The sequence below is a fragment of the Ruditapes philippinarum genome, unplaced genomic scaffold, assembly GCF_026571515.1.
Source record: "Ruditapes philippinarum isolate M1 unplaced genomic scaffold, ASM2657151v2 ctg11063_1_1_1_1, whole genome shotgun sequence".
NCBI lineage: Eukaryota > Metazoa > Mollusca > Bivalvia > Venerida > Veneridae > Ruditapes > Ruditapes philippinarum.
Genome location: NW_026860214.1, coordinates 52,027 through 71,813, shown reverse-complemented (window position 1 = coordinate 71,813; position 19,787 = coordinate 52,027). Strand labels below are relative to the sequence as shown.

At 35.1% G+C, this 19,787-nt stretch overlaps 1 protein-coding gene across 2 annotated transcripts in view; it reads right to left on the bottom strand.

The window, feature by feature from the left end:
- LOC132759267 (glycerophosphocholine phosphodiesterase GPCPD1-like) overlaps positions 1 to 19,787 on the bottom strand; it is an 82,848-nt gene that overhangs the window by 16,701 nt on the left and 46,360 nt on the right. For both annotated transcript variants that reach the window (XM_060751009.1, XM_060751008.1), the window contains exons 6-8: positions 15,851 to 16,002; positions 5,318 to 5,395; positions 4,296 to 4,406 (exon numbers count right to left, since the gene is read on the bottom strand). In XM_060751009.1, coding sequence (XP_060606992.1) covers positions 4,296 to 4,406; positions 5,318 to 5,395; positions 15,851 to 16,002 — 341 coding nt within the window. The remainder of the gene's footprint in view (positions 1 to 4,295; positions 4,407 to 5,317; positions 5,396 to 15,850; positions 16,003 to 19,787) is intronic.

The following is a 19,787-nucleotide window of genomic DNA, read 5'->3' as shown; positions in this document are numbered from 1 at the left end:
ACCTGACCTATCTAATTCTTATTATCAGATTAGTAGTTAAATCTATTGTTATTCAAATAAAAGATCAGAGAAGAATATATCAATGCAGTTGAGTCTAGTGAAATTGGTGGTGATTGTTTGTTTTGATTTTTTCATTTTACGCCTTTTCCCAACAGTATTTCAGTCATATAGGCACGTAGTTACTTAACCATTGTTCCTGGAAAGTTACACCAGTACTAGACTACCTTCCTCCGTGCTAAACTACCAAAGCATCTCCCGGGGATCGAACCCACGCCAGAGAGGTAACTGGATTAGAAGTCATCAACTCTAACCCCTCGATCTCGGAGGCGGATATTTGGTGGTGAAGGTCATATTTCACACAGCCTAAATTTCATGAGTATGTACATCAAAGGACAACACAGTAAGACAATTTGTCAAAATCTAGGTCAGCTAATTCACTTTACATTTTAATCTGTGCACATGGCTCAAATTTCACAGCTGTACATCAAAGGACAAGAAAGTAGGTCACATCATCAAAAATCTAGGTCACTTGATATCAAAGTTCAATTTTACAAGTATAACTGTGCACATGGTCAAAATTTCATTGCTGTACATCAAAGAACAAGAAAGTATGTCATTGTCCCTTGGGGCAAGGCAAAATTTTGAACCAAGGGTTTAATTAAAACAATCTTGATACAGGTCCACCAAACATTATTTCATGTCAAATATCTAAGCTGTAGCTTTCTCCAATTCAGAAAACATTTGTTTAAGTTTCTGATTTACTATGTGTACATAATGAGAATCAATGCCCCCGGGCAGGGTCAATTTTTGACACCAGGGCAGAAATTTGAACAACTTTGGTAGAGGACCTATAGATGATATTATATAGCAAACATCAAAGCTCTTTGCCTTCTCCCTTCAGACAAGAAGACTTTTTAATTTTTTACTATATGTACACAGTGAAAATCAAAGACCCCTGGGGCGGGGCCAATTTCGACCCCAGGGCTATAATTTGAACCATCTTGGTAGAGGTTCACTTCGCAAAGTCTCATGCCAAATATTTAACCTCTAGCCTTTGTCAATTCAGAGAAGAAGATTTTAAGAAGTTTTTACTTTATACATATAAGGAAAACTATCGCCTCTGGGGCAGGGCAATTTTAACACTAGGGGCATAATTAAAACAACTTAAGTAGAGGACCCATAGATGATATCATATACCAAATATCAAAGTTCTAAGCCTTGTACCTTCAGACAAGAAGGTATTTTAATTTTTTACTATATGTACATATAGAGAAAATCAATGACCCCCGGGGAAGGGCCAATTTTGACCCCAAGGCTATAATTTGTACTATCTTGCTAGAGGTTCACTACACAATGTTTCATGCAAATATCTAAACTCTAGCCTTTGTCAATTTAGAGAAGACAATTTTTTAAGTTTTTACTATATACATATAAGGAAAACCTATGACCCCCGTGGGCAGGGCTAATTTTGACACTAGAGGCAAAATTTGAATAAATTTGGTAGAGTACCTATAGACCCTTTCATTTAAGACCGTATTCAAGTTGTCGCCCTTGGATGACATCATTGGGGGAATTGGTGGACAATGCCAATACGTTTAAGTACAATAATAGAGGGATATAAAGATCTTAACCCTTTCTCTTTTAAGATTGGCAGATTGAAATTGCCAAAATTTTGTGTAATTGAATAATATATTACATAAAAAGGATGGTGAAATGAATAAATATGTTTACTATATAATATGGTTAACGATTTGTTTTAATAGTAGACCATATTCCTGGGTAACTGATCATGATTACATTTTCGTTAGATTCTTAATAATGAAAATTTTACCAGGCAGTTAAATCGTACTAACTTGCTAATACCAGAGATATAGATAATGTATCATAATGTCTCTGCTAATTATTGAAATACCCAAAAGATATTTAGAGTTTCAAAAATGTAAGGATTCTGTAGTTTCGAAAAACGGCTGCGTAATAATTAATTGCAAGATACTGGTTTATTAAAATCATTTTGATTTAAGCATTACTAAGACAAAGAAAAGAAAACAATATAAATTTTTGTAATTTAAAAAAAAAATGTAAAGGCATAAAAGTAAAAATAATTCTTTTGAATGTACATGAATGTATACTATTTGTGTCGGCAAAAAATGCACTCTCAAAAAATCTTACATCACACCAATATATTTAAGCTGGTAAAGTAATATTTTCAACTTGATACTTTTTAATTCATACTCTGCTTATCAAATATTTAAAAAATCACAAAAAAAAAACAAACAACAAAAACAAGTTGTATGAAATATTTTTTATACCCCATAATGAAAAAGAATCAGTAAGAATTGACATAATGCATTCTGTTATTGTTCTATAAAAGCTTGAAAAACAATCATTAAAAGCCATTGGCAATCTTATTTTCAGGTTTGTCACAAATACACTGGAATTTTCTGAATGACAGAAAATAAAACAGAAAACTAGAAAATGGCCATTTAAATTTATAATAGGCAATTTCGGTGTGTATGGGCGTTTATAAAATATTAAAATTTGATTTAGTTACTAGCTTTTTATACTGGCATTTGAGAAAATCTACATCTAATAAATATATTCACTTTGAAATTTCGCTGTTTCACTCCGTAGTGACACGAATTTATAAATCCGTGGTAGATCTAGCGAGAATTAATCTCAATCTTTGCTTTTGTATTTTTTTTCCTATTGTCTTGATATTGAATTTATGTATGCATGCGTAAATTTTTACATGTTATTATCATAATTGAACGATCAGTATTTACACATTTAACTTTTCAATAAGCTAATTTTCTATGCGACATGCATAGTTTTATCCCCCATTTACGTCACATCCGGTAAGGGAAGTAACTCTTCACTGACTGTTATCGCTTAAATGAAAGGGTCTATAGATGATATCATATAACAAATATTAAAGCTCTAAGCCTTGTACCTTCAGACAATCAGATTTTTTTATTTTTTACTATTTGTACATAGTGAAAATCAATGACCCCTGGGGCGGGGCCAATTTTGACCCCAGGGCTATAATTTCAACACTCTTCCTAGAGGTTCACTACACAATGTTTCATGCAAAATATCTAACCTCTAGCATTTGTCAATTGCGAGAAGAATTTTTTTTAAAGTTTTTACTATATACATATAAGGAAAACCTATGACCCTCAGGGTGGGGCTGATATTGACACTAGAGGCAAAATTTGAACAAATACCTATAGCTGATATCACATACCAAATATCAAACCTCTAAGCCTTGAACCTTCAGACAAGAAGGTATTTTAAGTTTTTACTATATGTACATACAGTGAAAATTAATGACCCCCGGGGCGGGGCAAATTTTGACCCAAGGGCTATAATTTGAACCATCTTGGTAGAAGTCATGGCAACCAGATTTCTGCATGGAATGAAATTCTTTAAACAATTTTGGAAGCCCTTCACCCAAGGATCAATCCTGCCAAGTTTGGTTGAAATTGGAATAGTGGTTTTTCACAAGAAGATTTTTTAAGTTCACTATATAATCTATAGAACACACACACACACACAAACACACACACACAGGTGAATCGCTATATGCCACCGCATCACAGATGCTGTGGTGGCATAAAAATGAACATATAAATAAAAGCACTCGGGTTGGATGTAGTATGTGTTTTTATATGTTTTGTTTAAATTCTATGATAGCTAGATATATTTATATACATATTTATTTAAATAAAACAAAAACTTCTGAGTGCAAAGAGTTACCTCCTATTATGTACTCTTCAAAAAGGATGTACAAGAAAGCGAAAGTAGAAGTAAATGATGCTGATTGCTCAATTTGATCTGTCCCCGTTATAACAAGACCCGGCTGTAAAGAGGAATCATGCGAAGTCCAGATAATCTCGTTGTATCTGGAGTGCACTGTAGACATATGTTCTAAACAAAATGTGTTTTCTTTTTCAAGGTTGTGTAGTTTGGAATCAGAATTGTAGGGCATTGATGGGAGGTCTTAAATGTGGAGTGCTACCTTAAGCAAGAAACATTTCTGTCAAATGCAATCAAATTTTACCTTGTGTTTTCAGAGGAGATGTCATTTGATTGAATTGTGGATTGACTGACTACAGACAGATAATGGACAGCTAAGAAACCTAAAAAGCTCAATGTCACTATGTACCAAGTGAGCTCAAATTCAATTTTCCCACAGTAAAAATAGACAAATGATTCTTAGTCATTGATATAACTACTTGGGAAAAGAATTTTTTTTTTTTTCAAATGATAATAGTTAAAACGTAACAAAATCTTACCACAGATTCAGGATCATAAGTCTCTATTTGAAATGCAAAGTATTTCCCTGATGTATAAATAGCTCCATATTTTGTTTGAGATTTGGGTTTAGATCGTCCCTTTTCAAGAACCTGTAATATCAAATTAAGAATGTTCATGATATGTGAGTAGTGAAACAAAACATGATGAGATTGTACGCTGTTGTAAAGTAACTTACAGAGAAGAGTTCTAGAGTTTGTATACTAAGGAAAAATAACTAACAGAGCCAAGAATTTAGAGTTTGTACACTAACAGAAACAAGAGTTTCGGAATTTGGTAACTTTGGTTAAATTTCTAATTTGTACACAGTGGTAAAGAACTTTAACAGAGACAAGAGCTTCTATTTCGTACACAGTGGTAAAATAACTTACAGATACAACAATTTCTATTTCGTACACAGTGGTAAAATAACTTACAGATACAAGAATTTCTAATTCGTACACAGTGGTAAAATAACTTACAGATACAAGAATTTCTAATTCGTACACAGTGGTAAAATAACTTACAGATACAAGAATTTCTAATTTGTACACAGTGATAAATAACTTACAGATACAAGAATTTCTAATTCATACACTGTGATAAATAACTTACAGATACAAGAATTTCTAATTCATACACTGTGGAAAAATAACTTACAGATACAAGAATTTCTAATTCGTACACAGTGATAAATAACTTACAGATACAAGAATTTCTAATTCGTACACTGTGGAAAAATAACTTACAGATGCAAGAATTTTTAATTTGTACACTGTGATAAATAGCTTACATATACAAGAATTTCTAATTTGTACACTGTGGAAAAATAACTTACAGAGACAAGAATTTCAGAGTTTGAACACTGTGGTAAATAGCTTACATATATAAGAATTTCTAATTTTTAATTCGTACACTGTGGAAAAATAACTTACAGATACAAGAATTTCTAATTTGTACACTGTTATTAATAGCTTACATATATAAGAATTTCTAATTTGTACACTGTGGAAAAATAACTTACAGAGACAAGAATTTCAGAGTTTGAACACTGTGGTAAAGAATCTCCAAGTATTTCTTCATCATATCTATCATCCATTGCCTAAAATACAAAATAGATATATAGTTGTTTTTTTTAAATTAATATAATACTATAGCACTATCAATTCTATAACAAAATTACATTTGTGAAACTAGAAATGTGTCCATAGGAGACAGATGCCCTCACATTCCACTGTTCTATCATTTACTCCCCCTACCCAATATCATACATGCCATAATTTTTACACTCATTTCCGGGACACATTTGGAGGTGGGGCATTAATCAGCAAACGTATTTTTTTTAAATTTACATAGTGGCATTCAACCTATATTACCTGTACAACTTGCAAATTTAATGACACCATAAACAAAAGAAAGAATGTCAATAATTATTAATAGTTTTTCTATCTTTTTAAGTCTTTAGGCATCGTTAATTCAATCGGTCACAAAATACAAAGGCTATGTTAAGTAATGACAATTAGCCATGTCGTTTTCCTGAAACATTCACTGAATCTTGTAGATTTTATCACCTCAAATTTAGCGGTAATTTTCACGGTGTTTGACCACTAATAACTGCCTCCAGGCGGATTAAATTTATACTGGCCAGTTATTAATTACAATGTATGACACCTTCGCTCAGGAAGCCACATGGGGTAAACAATTAATCTTTTAATTGATCAAAATTATTGCCGATAATTGTTTGTTGGAAGGGGCACGTAGATATACCAATCAAAGGATTAGTGTCACCATTGCAATGCTGTTAGGGGGTAATCGTTCGTTATTAGCGTTCTAGACTAGTTTATAAAAACTTGACAATAAAATTATATTAAAATGTAAAATTTCTTGCTTCAAAGTAGATTATTTTACATTTTTTTTTTACCGGGACATAAATTATCTCCGGGACACCTCCGGGACAGACACCTTATTTCCGGGACTGTCCCGGGCATCCGGGACGTTATGGCATGTATGCAATATGGTGACATCCAATTTTTCCAATGCTGACATCTTGATTTCCCCAGCATTAAGCTGCAAGAATGTCAAATCTCAATTTGATATTCTAAAGTATGCTTAAAAGAAAACTAGCTCTATCACTAAAGGTACCCTCATCAGCAACCTTGACTTTTTGAAAAACTAGAACTATCACTAAATGTGATTAATACCCCCACAAGACTGCTTTGGAAATGAGGATGTTACTAGTAACAGAATACCTTGTAAAAGAATTGAAATATAGAGTTATGATTGTGGGCAATAAAAGATAGTTGGGGTTCTTGTATGTTGCATTTCCTTTCAATGTGGTTGGCCATTGATGGAGTTTTATTGAATTACTCTTTAATAAGTCCAGAAAGACAAGGAAAAGGAACAAAGGGCAATAACTCTATAAATACTGAAGATGGAGTTATAGTTCTTGTGCACTGCACTTCCTCTTATTGTGCTTGACCATTGTATGAAGTTGTTTTGAATTCCAACCAGTACGTTTTAAGTTATGCGCCGGACAAGGAAAAGTATCAAAGGGCAGTAACTCTGTATTTTGTCAAAATGGAGTTATGGCTCTTGTGCACTGCACTTTCTTTTAATGTCCTTGACAACTGTATGAAGTTGTATTGAATTCCAAACAATAGTTTTCAAGTTATGCTCTGGACAAGGAAAAGTAACAAAGGGCAATAACTCTGTAATTAGTCAAGATGGAGTTATGGTTCTTGTGCACTGCACTTCCTCTCAATGTGCTTGACCATTTTATGAAGTTATATTGAATTCCAACCCTTATGCTCCGAACAAAAAAAAGCAATGGAAAAGTAACAAAGGGCAATAACTCGTAAGTTGTTTTTAATTCCAACCAGTAGTTTTCAAGTTATGCCCCGGACAAGGAAAAGTAACAAAGGGCAATAACTCTGTAATTAGTCAAGATAGAGTTATGGTTCTTGTGCACTGCACTTCCTCTCAATGTGCTTGACCATTGTATGTAGTTATATTGAATTCCAACCATTAGTCTTCAAGTTATGCTCCTGACAAGGAAAATGCAACGGACCTCTGGACAGACCGACCGACCGACCAACCGACCACCGGGTGACTCCTATATACCCCCCCAAACTTCGTTTTTGGGGTATAATAAGTGGTCTCAAGAAAATCTCAAAACAAGAGGGCCATGATGGCCCTGAAGTCGCTCACCTGTTTATAGGCCCCCAAAGTGTGGCCAGTTTAAACCCCGGGGCTTTTATTTGAACAAACTTGGTAGACACCCATTACAAGATGTTTCATGCTAAACATCTAAGGTCTAGCTCGTTGAGTTTTTTAACAAGAGCCACTGCCAGGCGGGGGCAACACTCGACTTTTTACGTTCTCTAAAAGCAAACAAAGAAATGTTTGAACAAAATCTTAACATTTCCTTTTTATAAAATTAATCGGTCTGTCTTGTCACATAAGTTTTGTCTATATATTTTGTATATATAAATATACTAAATTATATATATATATATATATATAAACAGCAACATGCAATTCTATAAATAGAAAATTCTATAAATAGAAACATGCAATTCTATAAATAAAAACACGCAATTCTATCAATAGAAAATTCTATAAATAGATACACGTGGTAGAGTCACGTGGTGGAGTCATGTGGTGGAGTCACTTGGTGGAGTCACATGGTAGAGTCATGTGGTAGAGTCATGTGGTAAAGTCACGTGATGGAGTCACATGGTAAAGCCACGTGGTAAATTAACGTGGTAAATTAACTTGGTAAAGTCATGTGGTGGAGTCACGTGGTATAGTCACGTGGTGGAGTCACGTGGTAGAGTCACGTGGTAGAGTCACATGGTGGAGTCACGTGGTGAGTCACGTGGTGGAGTCACGTGGTTAAGTCACCTGGTACAGTCACGTGGTATAGTCACGTGGTGGAATCACTTGGCGGAGTCACGTGGTGTAGTCATGTTGTGGAGTGACGTGGTGGAGTCATGTGGTAAAGTCACGTGATGGAGTCATGTGGTAAAGCCACGTGTAAATTAACTTGGTAAAGTCACGTGGTAAAGTCATGTGGTAAAGTCACGTGGTAAAGTCACGTGGAGGTGTCACGTTGTGAAGCCACGTGGTGGAGTCACGTGGTGGAGTCACATGGTGGAGTCACGTGGTGGAGTCACGTGGTGGAGTCACGTGGTGGAGTTACGTGGTGGAGTAACGTGGTAGAGTCACGTGGTAAAGTCATGTGGTAGAGTCATTGGTAGAGTCACGTGGTGGAGTCACGTGGTAAAGTCACGTGGTGGAGTCACATGGTAAAGTCACGTGGTGGAGTCACGTGGTGGAGTCACATGGTGGAATCACGTGGTATCACATGGTGGTGTCATGTGGTGGTGTAACGTGGTGGAGTCACGTGGTAAAGTCACCTGGTGGAGTCATGTGGTGGAGTCACGTGGTGAAGTCATGTGGTGAAGTCATGTGGTAAAGTCACAACAAGGTCTTGTCCTTAAGTATGTTCTGTTGTAATATGAAGTTGATCCCTTCAATAATAGCAAAGTTACAGCCAGTTACAGCCAAAACAATGAAAATTTCAATAATTTGAACTTCAAAGTCAAGGTCATTAATGAGTGCAGGTCAAGGTCTATCTGGTTATTTTTAAGGGTTATCCTTGAAGAATATTATGTTCAAGTTTGAAGACAATCCATTCAAAAATAACAAAGTTACAGCCAATAATAGCCAAAAAAATGAAAATTGCAATAATTTGACCTTCAAAGTCAAGGTTATTTATGAGTGAAGGTCAAGGTCTGTCTGGTTATTTTTAAGGGATATCCTTGAAGATTATTATGTTCAAATTTGAAGACAATCCATTCAAAAGTAACAAAGTTACAGCCAATAACAGCATGAACAAGCAAAATTTGGACTTTTAACCTTGAAGGTCAAGGTCATTTATGGATGAAGGTCAAGGTTAGTGTGGTGTACTGAAAGGTCTTGTCCCAAGGGTTGTTGTGGCCAAGTATGAAGACAATACACCAAGAAAAAAAAAGTTATGATCCAGGTACAAGTTTGCGGACGGCAACGCCGCCGCGACTTTAACAATACCTCTACTTTTTTTTTCAAAAAAAAAGAAGTCGAGCAAAAAAAATGATTTTTTAAGTTTTAACTATACACATATAGTTCAAAGCAATGATACCCCTAGGGTGGGGCCAGTTTTGCCCCCAGGGCTTTAGTTAACAAGCAAATTCCTTGAATTTATATCCCCCACCGAGTACTGGTTATTATTAACACAACAACTGAAGACATAAGGCTTTATTTATATATTAATCATGGCATAAACAGTAATATTCTTTGAACTTGATAAATATTCAGGTCAATAACAGAGCCATAATTTTGTGTTAAATAGTAAAATCTGGAAATGCCAATGAGATGTATGCATACTACATAACTAATCAAGGGCCATAAATCTGAGTTATAAGTATCTGACCGGGAACAAGGCGACTATATGCACATCTCCTCTTAGTATCCCATAAAGTTCTAGCCAGTAGAAGCAGAGAAGTAGCGAGTAAACAAATATTTTTCTATATGGATACTGCATAACTAATCAAGGGCCATAACTCTGAGTTAAAGTGTCTGACCGGTACAAGCCGACGATACGCGCATCTCCTCTTGGTATTGAAGGTTCCCATAAAGTTTCGTTGAATTCCAGCCATTAGTTGTAGAGAACTACTCCGGAAACGATTTTTACTTTATATACATACTACATAACTAATCAAGGGCCATAACTCTGAGTTAAAGGGGCGGACTGGAACAAGCCGACGATATGCGCATCTCCTCTTGATATTGATGATTCCCATAAAGTTTCGTTGAATTCCAGCCAGTAGTTGCAGAGAACTACTCCGGAAACAATTTTTACTCTATATACATACTACATAACTAATCAAGGGCCATAACTCTAAGTTAAAGGGTCGGACCGGAACAAGCCGAGGATATGCGCTTCTCCTCTTGATATTGATGATTCCCATAAAGTTTCGTTGAATTCCAGCCAGTAGTTGCAGAGAACTACTCCGGAAACGAAATTCGGACGGAAGGATGGACGGAAGGACGGACGGATGTTCTAACAAGAGAGTAATTATGTGGCTACTCTATTGTTCTCTCTATTGTTCTTTTTAGCCACACAAAAGAAAATAGCCACATAAAAGCATTACGGAATGAATGACATCAAAGAGAAAGAACAGTTACCTATTGTCCCTCTAGCCACATAATTACTGTCCTGTGAGTGCGGACGGACAGAAGGACGGACGAATGGACAACGCCAAAACTATATCCCCCTCCCGATTCCATCGGCGGGGGATAACAAACTTTGAAGACACTCACTAGAAGATGTTTCATGCTTAATATCTAAACTCTAGCTATTTGTTTTTTTTTAAGTTTTTGATATACACATATAAGGAAAATCAATGTCCCCCGGGGCAGGGCCAATTTTGACCCCAGGGCTCTTATTTGAACAAATTTGGTAAACACCCATTAGAACATGTTTCATTCTAAATATCTTAGCTCTAGCTCTTTGGGTTCTTTAAAAGAAGATTGTATAAGTTTTTACTATATGCATATAGGGAAATTCAATGACCCCCTGGGACGGGGCCAATTTTGACCCCAGGGCTTTTATTTGAACAAACTTGATAGACACTCATTAGAAGATGTTTCATGCTAAATATCTTAGCTCTAGCTCTTTGGGTTTCTTTAAAAGAAGATTGTATAAGTTTTTACTATATGCATATAGGGAAAATCAATGACCCCCTGGGGCGGGGCCAATTTTGACCCCAGGTCTTTTATTTGAATAAACTTCATAGACACTCATTAGAAGATGTTTCATGCTAAATATCTTAGCTCTAGCTCTTTGGGTTCTTTAAAAGAAGATTTTTAAAGTTTTTACTATATGCATATAGGGAAAAACAATGAGCCATGGGGCGGGACCAATTTTGACCCAAGGGCTTTTATTTGAACAACCTTGATAGACACTCACTAGAAGATGTTTCATGCCAAATATCTAAGCTCTACCTCTTTGGGTTTTTTAAAAGAAGATATTTTAAGTTTTTTCTATCGGTTGCCATGGCAACCAGAGTTCTGCATGGAATTAAATTCTTGGAACACTTTTTAAAGGTGACCACCAAAGGAACATTCCTGTGAAGTTTGGATGAAATTGGCTCAGCGGTTTATGAGGAGATGTCATTTAAATAAAAAGTTTACAGACGACGGACGACGGACGGACGACAGCGCCGGACGAAAAGCGATCACAAAAGCTCAACCTGTCACTTTGTGACAGGTGAGCTAAAAACATTCCAATGAGGTGTAATACCTACCAGGGTCTTCATATTAGCTTTCTGTATATCAAATTTGATTATAATATCTCTCTTCTCTATTTTTTTTTTTTTTGGTAAGAGTGACCCTTGACCCCAGGGGGTCCTAATGCAAGACCAACAAGGGTTTCCACATAAGGTTGTAAAATAACAAGTTTGATTACAATTACTTATTCTTAACTAATGTTATCATCCAGAAACCATTACACTATTTTCAGTAACAGTGACCATAACCCAAAGGGGTCCAAAAGCAAGACCGCGCAGGGTCTTCACATAAGCTTGCAATATACAAAGTTTGATTAAAATATCTCATTCCAAACACTAGTTTTTATCTGGAAACATTTTTTTTTTTTTTTTAGTAATGGTGACTTTGACCCCTGGGGGTCCAAAAGCAATCCAACCGGGGTCTTGTATAAACTGGCTACATATCAAGTTTTATTACAATATCTCATTCCTAACTCTAGTTATTGTCCAGAAACAATTTTTCTACAGTGACCTTGATTCCATGGGGTACAAAAGTAATCCCAACTAGGGTCTTCACAAAATCTTGCTATATACCAAGTTTGATTCCAAACTCTAGTAAATGTCCAGAAACCTTTTTTTTTATTTTTAGTAACAGTGACCTTGACCCCAGGGGGTTACAATACCAATACCAACCAGGGTTTCCACATAAGATTGCTATTTACTAAGTTTTATTACAATACCTCATTCCAAACTATAGTTATTACTGCAAACCATAAAGGAGACCGGCCCATCAACCGACTGACTGACAATTAAGTTCACTCCTTTATCCCACTAAACTTCGTTTGTTGGGGTATAATAAAAAAATACAAGCAAACTCTAGAGGCACAACTCTAAAAATATTTCTGTAAAGTTACATGACTCTAGATCAAATACCTTTGAAGTTACTCATGACACAAGTTGAAAATTGCAAAAACTTTTACTAAGTCAAGGGCAATAACACTACAAATAAAAAACAAATACACAAGCAAACTTCAAGGTGCACACTTTCACATGCTGACCAACATTTTTGAAGAAAAGTTTTATGACTCTAGGTCAAACATCTTTTATGTTACTAATGACACAAGTATTGCAAAAAAATTTACTAAGTCAAGGGAAATAACATTACAAACACTAAGTACACAAGCAAACCCTAAGGGGCACATTTTCACATGCTGACCAACAATTCTGCAAAGTTTTATGACTCAGATATTTTTTGGGCTAAGCGCGACACTAGCTGTAAATTGCAAATTTTTACTAGGTCAAGGACAATAACTCAACAAATACGGAATAAATCAACAAGCAAACACCCAGGTGCACAACTACACATGCTGACTAACATTCCTGTGAAGTTTTGTTACTCCAGATCAAGAGCTACATGCAACACAAATTGAAATTGAAAAGTTTTACTTAGTTAAAAAGAGCAATAATAACAAGAGGGCCAAGATGGCCCAAGATCGCTCACCTGACCCATTAAACTCATCCAAGCAATTACCAAGACAAGCATCCTGATCAAGTTTCATAACAATTGAGTCAAAAATGTGACCAGTAGAGTGTTAACAAGATTTCTATATATTTGGGTAGTGTGACCTAGTTTTTTACGCCTGAGGTGACCCATATTCAAACTTCAACTAGAGAGTTAACAAGATTTTTGTATTTTTGTATTTTCTGATCGCAGATCACGAAATACAATGCTGACATTCAACATCTGGAACAGCTCTTCCCGACAAACCTAAAAACACAAAGCAGTTCTCAAAACAGCTTAAAACTAGCGATGTATAACAAAGAAATATTTTTATTTTGTTACAAGTATCTGACGAATTATAAGGCATTCTATGTTTAAAAGTAGCTTTGACTTATAGAATTGTCAATAAAGTCACAATCACAAATTATGCTAATGAATGCTCAGCAATTTTCTTTAAAGCTTCAGATTATTGTGATCGGAATTTAACCCTGCCTAAATTTAGACTTTCTGAAAAATAAAGTAAGGATGTTGACTCTAGGATAGGGACGAATATAGGGCAGTCGACGATCAATAATCAATTTCTACAATAAGTAATTAGTACAATAAGTTAAGCACCTGATAATTTCATCCATGTGAACAAAGCGCTATTTTTAGTGATGTCGATTGCCGACACACTTCAGCCTGTATTACACAAATAAATCTGACTGTCGAGTAGTGAAATATTATATATACATGTCGGACTGTTTGGGCAAGAAGAATTTTGTTAAATTATTTTAAACAGGTTTACCGTGAAAAAAATATTTCGAAATTAAAAATATTCTACATGAAAATCAAACTGGTTTCCTTGCGCTGATCATGCACTTATTTACACTATACTCTCTTACTGAAATACTTAAAAAGAAAAAAAAATGAAACTTTCCTGTGCTTTTGTACATTTCTTTCAAGCTTTTGATAAAGCACGGAGGGAGGGCATAGATTGCTCAAAAATTCTATAAATGGTTAATTTTTCATAGTTATTAATAATACAAGAACAACGAATCATTTATTTCACATAATTGAGTTACATATCAGCATCGTAATAGGGGTAAGACAGGGCAAAAATGTGTCTTCCATGTACTTAAATGACCTCCAAACTTATTTACAGATCAACTGTTAGATCACCCTTAAACTTCTTTTTCTTCTCTATGCAAATGACACTATCCTGTTATCGAACATCGTTGACGATCTCTAAATTTGCTTGAACAATTTTCATGATTACTTTAATAATTGGCATCTAAAGGTGTACCTAAACAAAACTAAAACAGTAATTTCTGGTGCTCGATAAACTGGGAATTTTAGATTTTATTTCGGACATGAAAATATTGATATATCCACTTTTTACCATTACCTATTTCATTTCATAGTTTAGAAAAAGATTTTTGTAATTTGGTTTCTTTTATTTAGTATTTTTTTCTTTTTTGATTTGGAAGTGAACTCTGTTAAATGATTATATTTTAATTTTTTGTACCAGAACTGTACATTCTCTTTTATATAACCATTTTGTTATGTTTCCAAATTGTATTGAAAATTGCTTTGGTGAAAATAAAATACATGTTTTGTTCTGTTCTGTTCTTTTCCAAGTGAAAATATTTTCGGCAAAATTGTTGCCTGTCATCGCCCTAAATGCAGTTGTTGCAAGTCGGTGCCCTGCAAGATGAATTATAGTATATTCTAACACGACCTGCATTTTTCCCTATATATCCAAATCGGTGATTTTATCGCTTGATAAATTCACTGTTAGTCATTCGGATGCACATCATTACATCACTCTGGCTACGCCCTCGTGATATAATTCTTCGCATCCAAACTCCAAACAGTGATTTTTTTGAGCGATAAAATCACAGTTTTGGATATATTATTTCTTAATCAAAATAACCTTATACAGGAAAATACTTACAGTTATACAGTACAATTTAGATTGCAAAGATCAGAAAATACCACAGAGCTTGCAGCTCTTTGATTAGCTCCTGTGACCTTGTTTTTCATCATGTTCAAACAAATCTGAGCAATTAACTAGACAAGCATTCTGAAAAAGTTTCATGACAATTGAGTCAAAAATGTGACCACTAGAGTGTTAAAAAGGTTTCCATATTTGGGCGAAGTGACCTAGTTTTTTACCCAAGGTGACCCATATTCAAACTTGACCGGGAAATCATCAAAACAAACTTTCACACCAATTTCCAGGATATTTGGATCAAAACAGTAGCCATTAGAGTGTTAACAAGGTTTTCTATTTTTAGCTTCTGTGACCTAGTTTTTCATCCAAAATGACCCATGTTCAAACTCATCCGAGCAATTACCTAGACAAGCATATTGACAAAGTTTGATGATGATTGAGGCAAAAATGTGACGACTAGAGGGTTAACGAACAAATGTGGACAGAAGACGGACATTCAACGATCCTGAAAGCTCACCCTGATTACTTACGTCTTTATATCTATAATCAAGTGTTGATTACTTACATCTTTATATCTATAATCCAGTGTTGAGTACTTACATCTTTATATCTATAATCAAGTGTTGATTACTTACATCTTTATATCTATAATCAAGTGTTGATTACTTACATCTTTATATCTATAATCAAGTGTTGATTACTTACATCTTTATATCTATAATCAAGTGTTGATTACTTACATCTTTATATCTATAATCAAGTGTTGATTACTTACATCTTTATATCTATAATCAAGTGTTGATTACTTACATCTTTATATCTATAATCAAGTGTTGTACATTTAATACTGTAAGTCTGCTGCCGGTATTTAGGTTTCCACATAGAAATTGCATCACCATGTAACTGTAACTGTATCTCTACCTGCTCTGTTAACCAACCACGATTTATAGAACGTATTCCATCTAATCAAATACAAAGAACAAAAAAGGTTAATTGTTTGGTTAGGTTTTACGTCACACCAACACTATGGCAAAGTTCCAGCTATACTGGTGGAGGAACACCTCAGGTTCATTATTTCAGGCACAAAAGGGCACCTGAGAAGAACCCCGACATTAGTAAGCTAGCTGAATAGCTTCCTCATTTTACTGTTTGGCTAGTTGTTAGTAACACTAACAAATAAAGATTATATTTATGGCAATTTTATTCTGTTAATTAGTTATAATACTCATGCCCATCAGAGCTTTTCAGTACGTGTTCGCAGATTTGAAAACCTGTAAGCGTGCAATAAATAACTGCCTTTATTTTGTAAATTTTCTAACATAATTTCACTCAGATAGTGAGAATAGTATGGCTGAAAAAAAAACCCAGAAAACATCAGTGATGGCGGAAAGACTAAACAAAAGTTGAGAAAAAGAAAAAGCGCTGGCTTAAATACATTTAACCATAATAAAATAAGATTTGTTACCTAAAGAGCCCACCAGATATATAGAAACACCTTTTTCCAGAGTGTTTTAAAAGCATTCAGCAGCCTCAGGCAACATTTGCTATGCAAATGAACAATATTGGGTCTTATAATAATTTCTTTCACGATTATAACTATGATTATAGCAAAAAATCAGCTAAATCCTTTTAACGGGACCAAAACCATGTGTTAACATAGTCACGCACTCTTGTTATAGCCCGGTTTTACCTATGCGCATACATTATATAGAGCACGGTACACACACAAAAAAGGATTCACACACAAACAAGAAATTGTAACAGGGTTACCAATGTCCCCCGCCTCAGGGAAGTTTTATATGAAGCATAAAATTGTGCTATTTCGAAAGATTGAGGTATGGATCTCAGGACTTTCAGTCCAAAATTATGATCAATGCTAGATCAGCAAATGCAACAATAAATTTATTAAAGAAATAAAATGAAACACGGAATTTAACACTCTATCATGTTAAGCTTTGACCTCTAAGTGTGTTTGTGTGTGACCTTGGAGGTAGGGACCCATGTTTTGCGCCTGACATATTGTCTTATTTTTGTGATTATTTATGCCAAGTATTTTTAAAATCCCTTGATCTATGAAGAAGTTATGGACAGGACACAAAATATACCATATTTATAACAGACTCTGTTAACTTTTGACCTCTAAGTGTGACCTTGACCTTGGAGGTAGGGGTGAAGGTGTTGTACTTGACACATTGTCTTATTATGATGACTATTTGTGCCAAGTTCTTTCAAAATCCCTTGAACTGTGAAGAAGTTCTAGATCGGACACAAAATATACCCTATAACAGACTATGTTGATTTTTGACCTCTAAGTGTGACCTTGACCTTGGAGGTAGGGATGCAGGTGTTGCGCATGACACATCGTCTTTTATAGTGACTATTTGTGCCAAGTATTTTCAAAATCCTTTGATCTCTGAAAAAGTTATGGACCGGACACAAAATATACCCTATAACAGACTTTGCTAATCTTTGACCTCCAAGTGTAACCTTGACCTTGGAGGTAGGTGACTGGTTGTTGCACATGACACATCATCTTATTATTGTGAACAATTGTGGCAAGTATTTCCAAATCCCTTCAAAATTAAGAAAGTTATGGACAGGACACAACATATACCCTCAAATAGGCAATGTTGACCTTGAATGAGCAAGTGCGACCTTGACCAAATAATTTGTGCCAAGTTATTTCAAATTGATTTGATAAATGACAAAGTTATGGACCGGACAAGAAAGTGTGACGGACGGACAAAAAGACTCACTACTGAATAACGATAGGGGGCCATCTAACTGTAAACAGAACAAAAGAGATAAATAGAGTTCATTCTGTAACAATAGAGTAAGGGGCCATTGGCCATCTATTAAACAAAAGAAAATAACAAAAGAAATGGCCCCTTATTCCATTTCGGCCACACAGACAGACAGACTGTCGGACGGAGCCTATTTCTATATCCCCTTTTTTTCTTCGAAAAGGCAAAAGAAAAACAAGATTGCATTTGTGCAAAATGCTATGCCACCTCATTAATACAACACTAAATAGTAGTGTAGGAACCGATTCTTTTTTGTTTCTATACAATTGAAGATTGTCATAATGCATAGATCCCTGATTTATCTAATTCTTATTATCAGATTAGTGGTTAAATCTATTGTTATTCAAATAAAAGATCAGAGTAGGAATATATTAATGCAGTTGAGTCTAGTGAATTTGGTGGTGAAGGTCATATTTCACACAGCCTAAATTTCATGACTACATCAAAGGACAACACAGTAAGACACTTTGTCAAAATCTAGGTCAGCTGATATCAAAGTTCACATCTTAATCTATGCACATGGTTCAAATTTTATAGCTGTACATCAAAGGACAAGAAAGTAGGCCACATCATCAAAATCTAGGTCACCTGATATTAAAGTTCAATTTTACAACTAAAACTGTGCACATGGTCAAAATTTCATTGCTGTACATCAAAGGACAAGAAAGTAGGTCACTGTCCCCTTGGGCAAGGCAAAATTTTGACCCAAGGGTTTAATTCAAAACAATCTTGATACAGGTCCACCAAGCAACATTTCATGTCAAATATCTAAGCTGTAGCTTTCTCCAATTCAGAAAACATTTGTTTTAGTTTCTGTTTTTACTATGTGTACATAATGAGAAGCAATGCCCCCCCCCCCCCAATCGACAGGGCCAATTTTGACACCAGGGAAAAAATTTGAACAACTTTGGTAGAGAACCTATAGATGATATTATATAGCAAACATCAAAGCTCTTTGCCTTGTACCTTCAGGCAAGAGAATTTTTAATTTTTTACTATATGTACATAGTAAAAATCAATGACCCCCAGGGGTGGGGCCAATTTTGACACCAGGGCAATAATTTGAACAAACTTGGTAGAAATTCACTTCCCAAAGTCTCATGCCAAATATTTAACCCCTAGCCTTTGTCAATTCAGAGAAGATTTTTCTAGTTTTTACTTTATAAATATAAGGAAAACTCATAATCGCCCCTGGGGCAGGGCAATTTTAAGACTAGGGGTATAATTAAAACAACTTTAGTAGAGGACCCATGGATGATATTATATACTAAATATCAAAGCTCTTAGCCTTGTACCTTCAGAGAAGAAGATTTTTTAGTTCCTTTACTATATGTACATAGTGAAAATCAATGACCCGTGGGGGTGGGGCCAAATTTGACCCCAGGGCTTTAACTTGTACAATCTTGCTAGAGGTTCACTACACAATGTTTCATGTAAAATATCTAACCTCTAGCCTTTGTCAATTTAGAGAAGACGATTTTTAAAGTTTTTACTATATACATATAGGGAAAACCTATGACCCCCCCCCCACCGGGCGGGGCTTATTTTGACACTAAAGGCAAAATTTGAACAACTTTGGTAGAGTACCTATAGATGATATCACATACCAAATATCAAAGATCAAGCCTTGTATCTTCAGACAATAAGATTTTTTTATTTTTTACTATATGTACATATATATATATACATGTACATTGTGATCACTTTTCGTCTGGCGTCCATCCGTCCATCTGTCATCCGTCCGTAAACTTTTACTTTAAACGACATCTCCTCATAAACGGCTGAGCCAATTTGATCCAAACTTCACAGGAATGTTCCTATGGTAGTCAACTTTAAAAATTGTTCAAAGAATTTAATTTCAAGCAGAACTCTGGTTGCCATGGCAACCAAAGAAAAAACTTAAAATATCTACCTTTAGAAAACCCTAAGAGCTAGAGCTTATA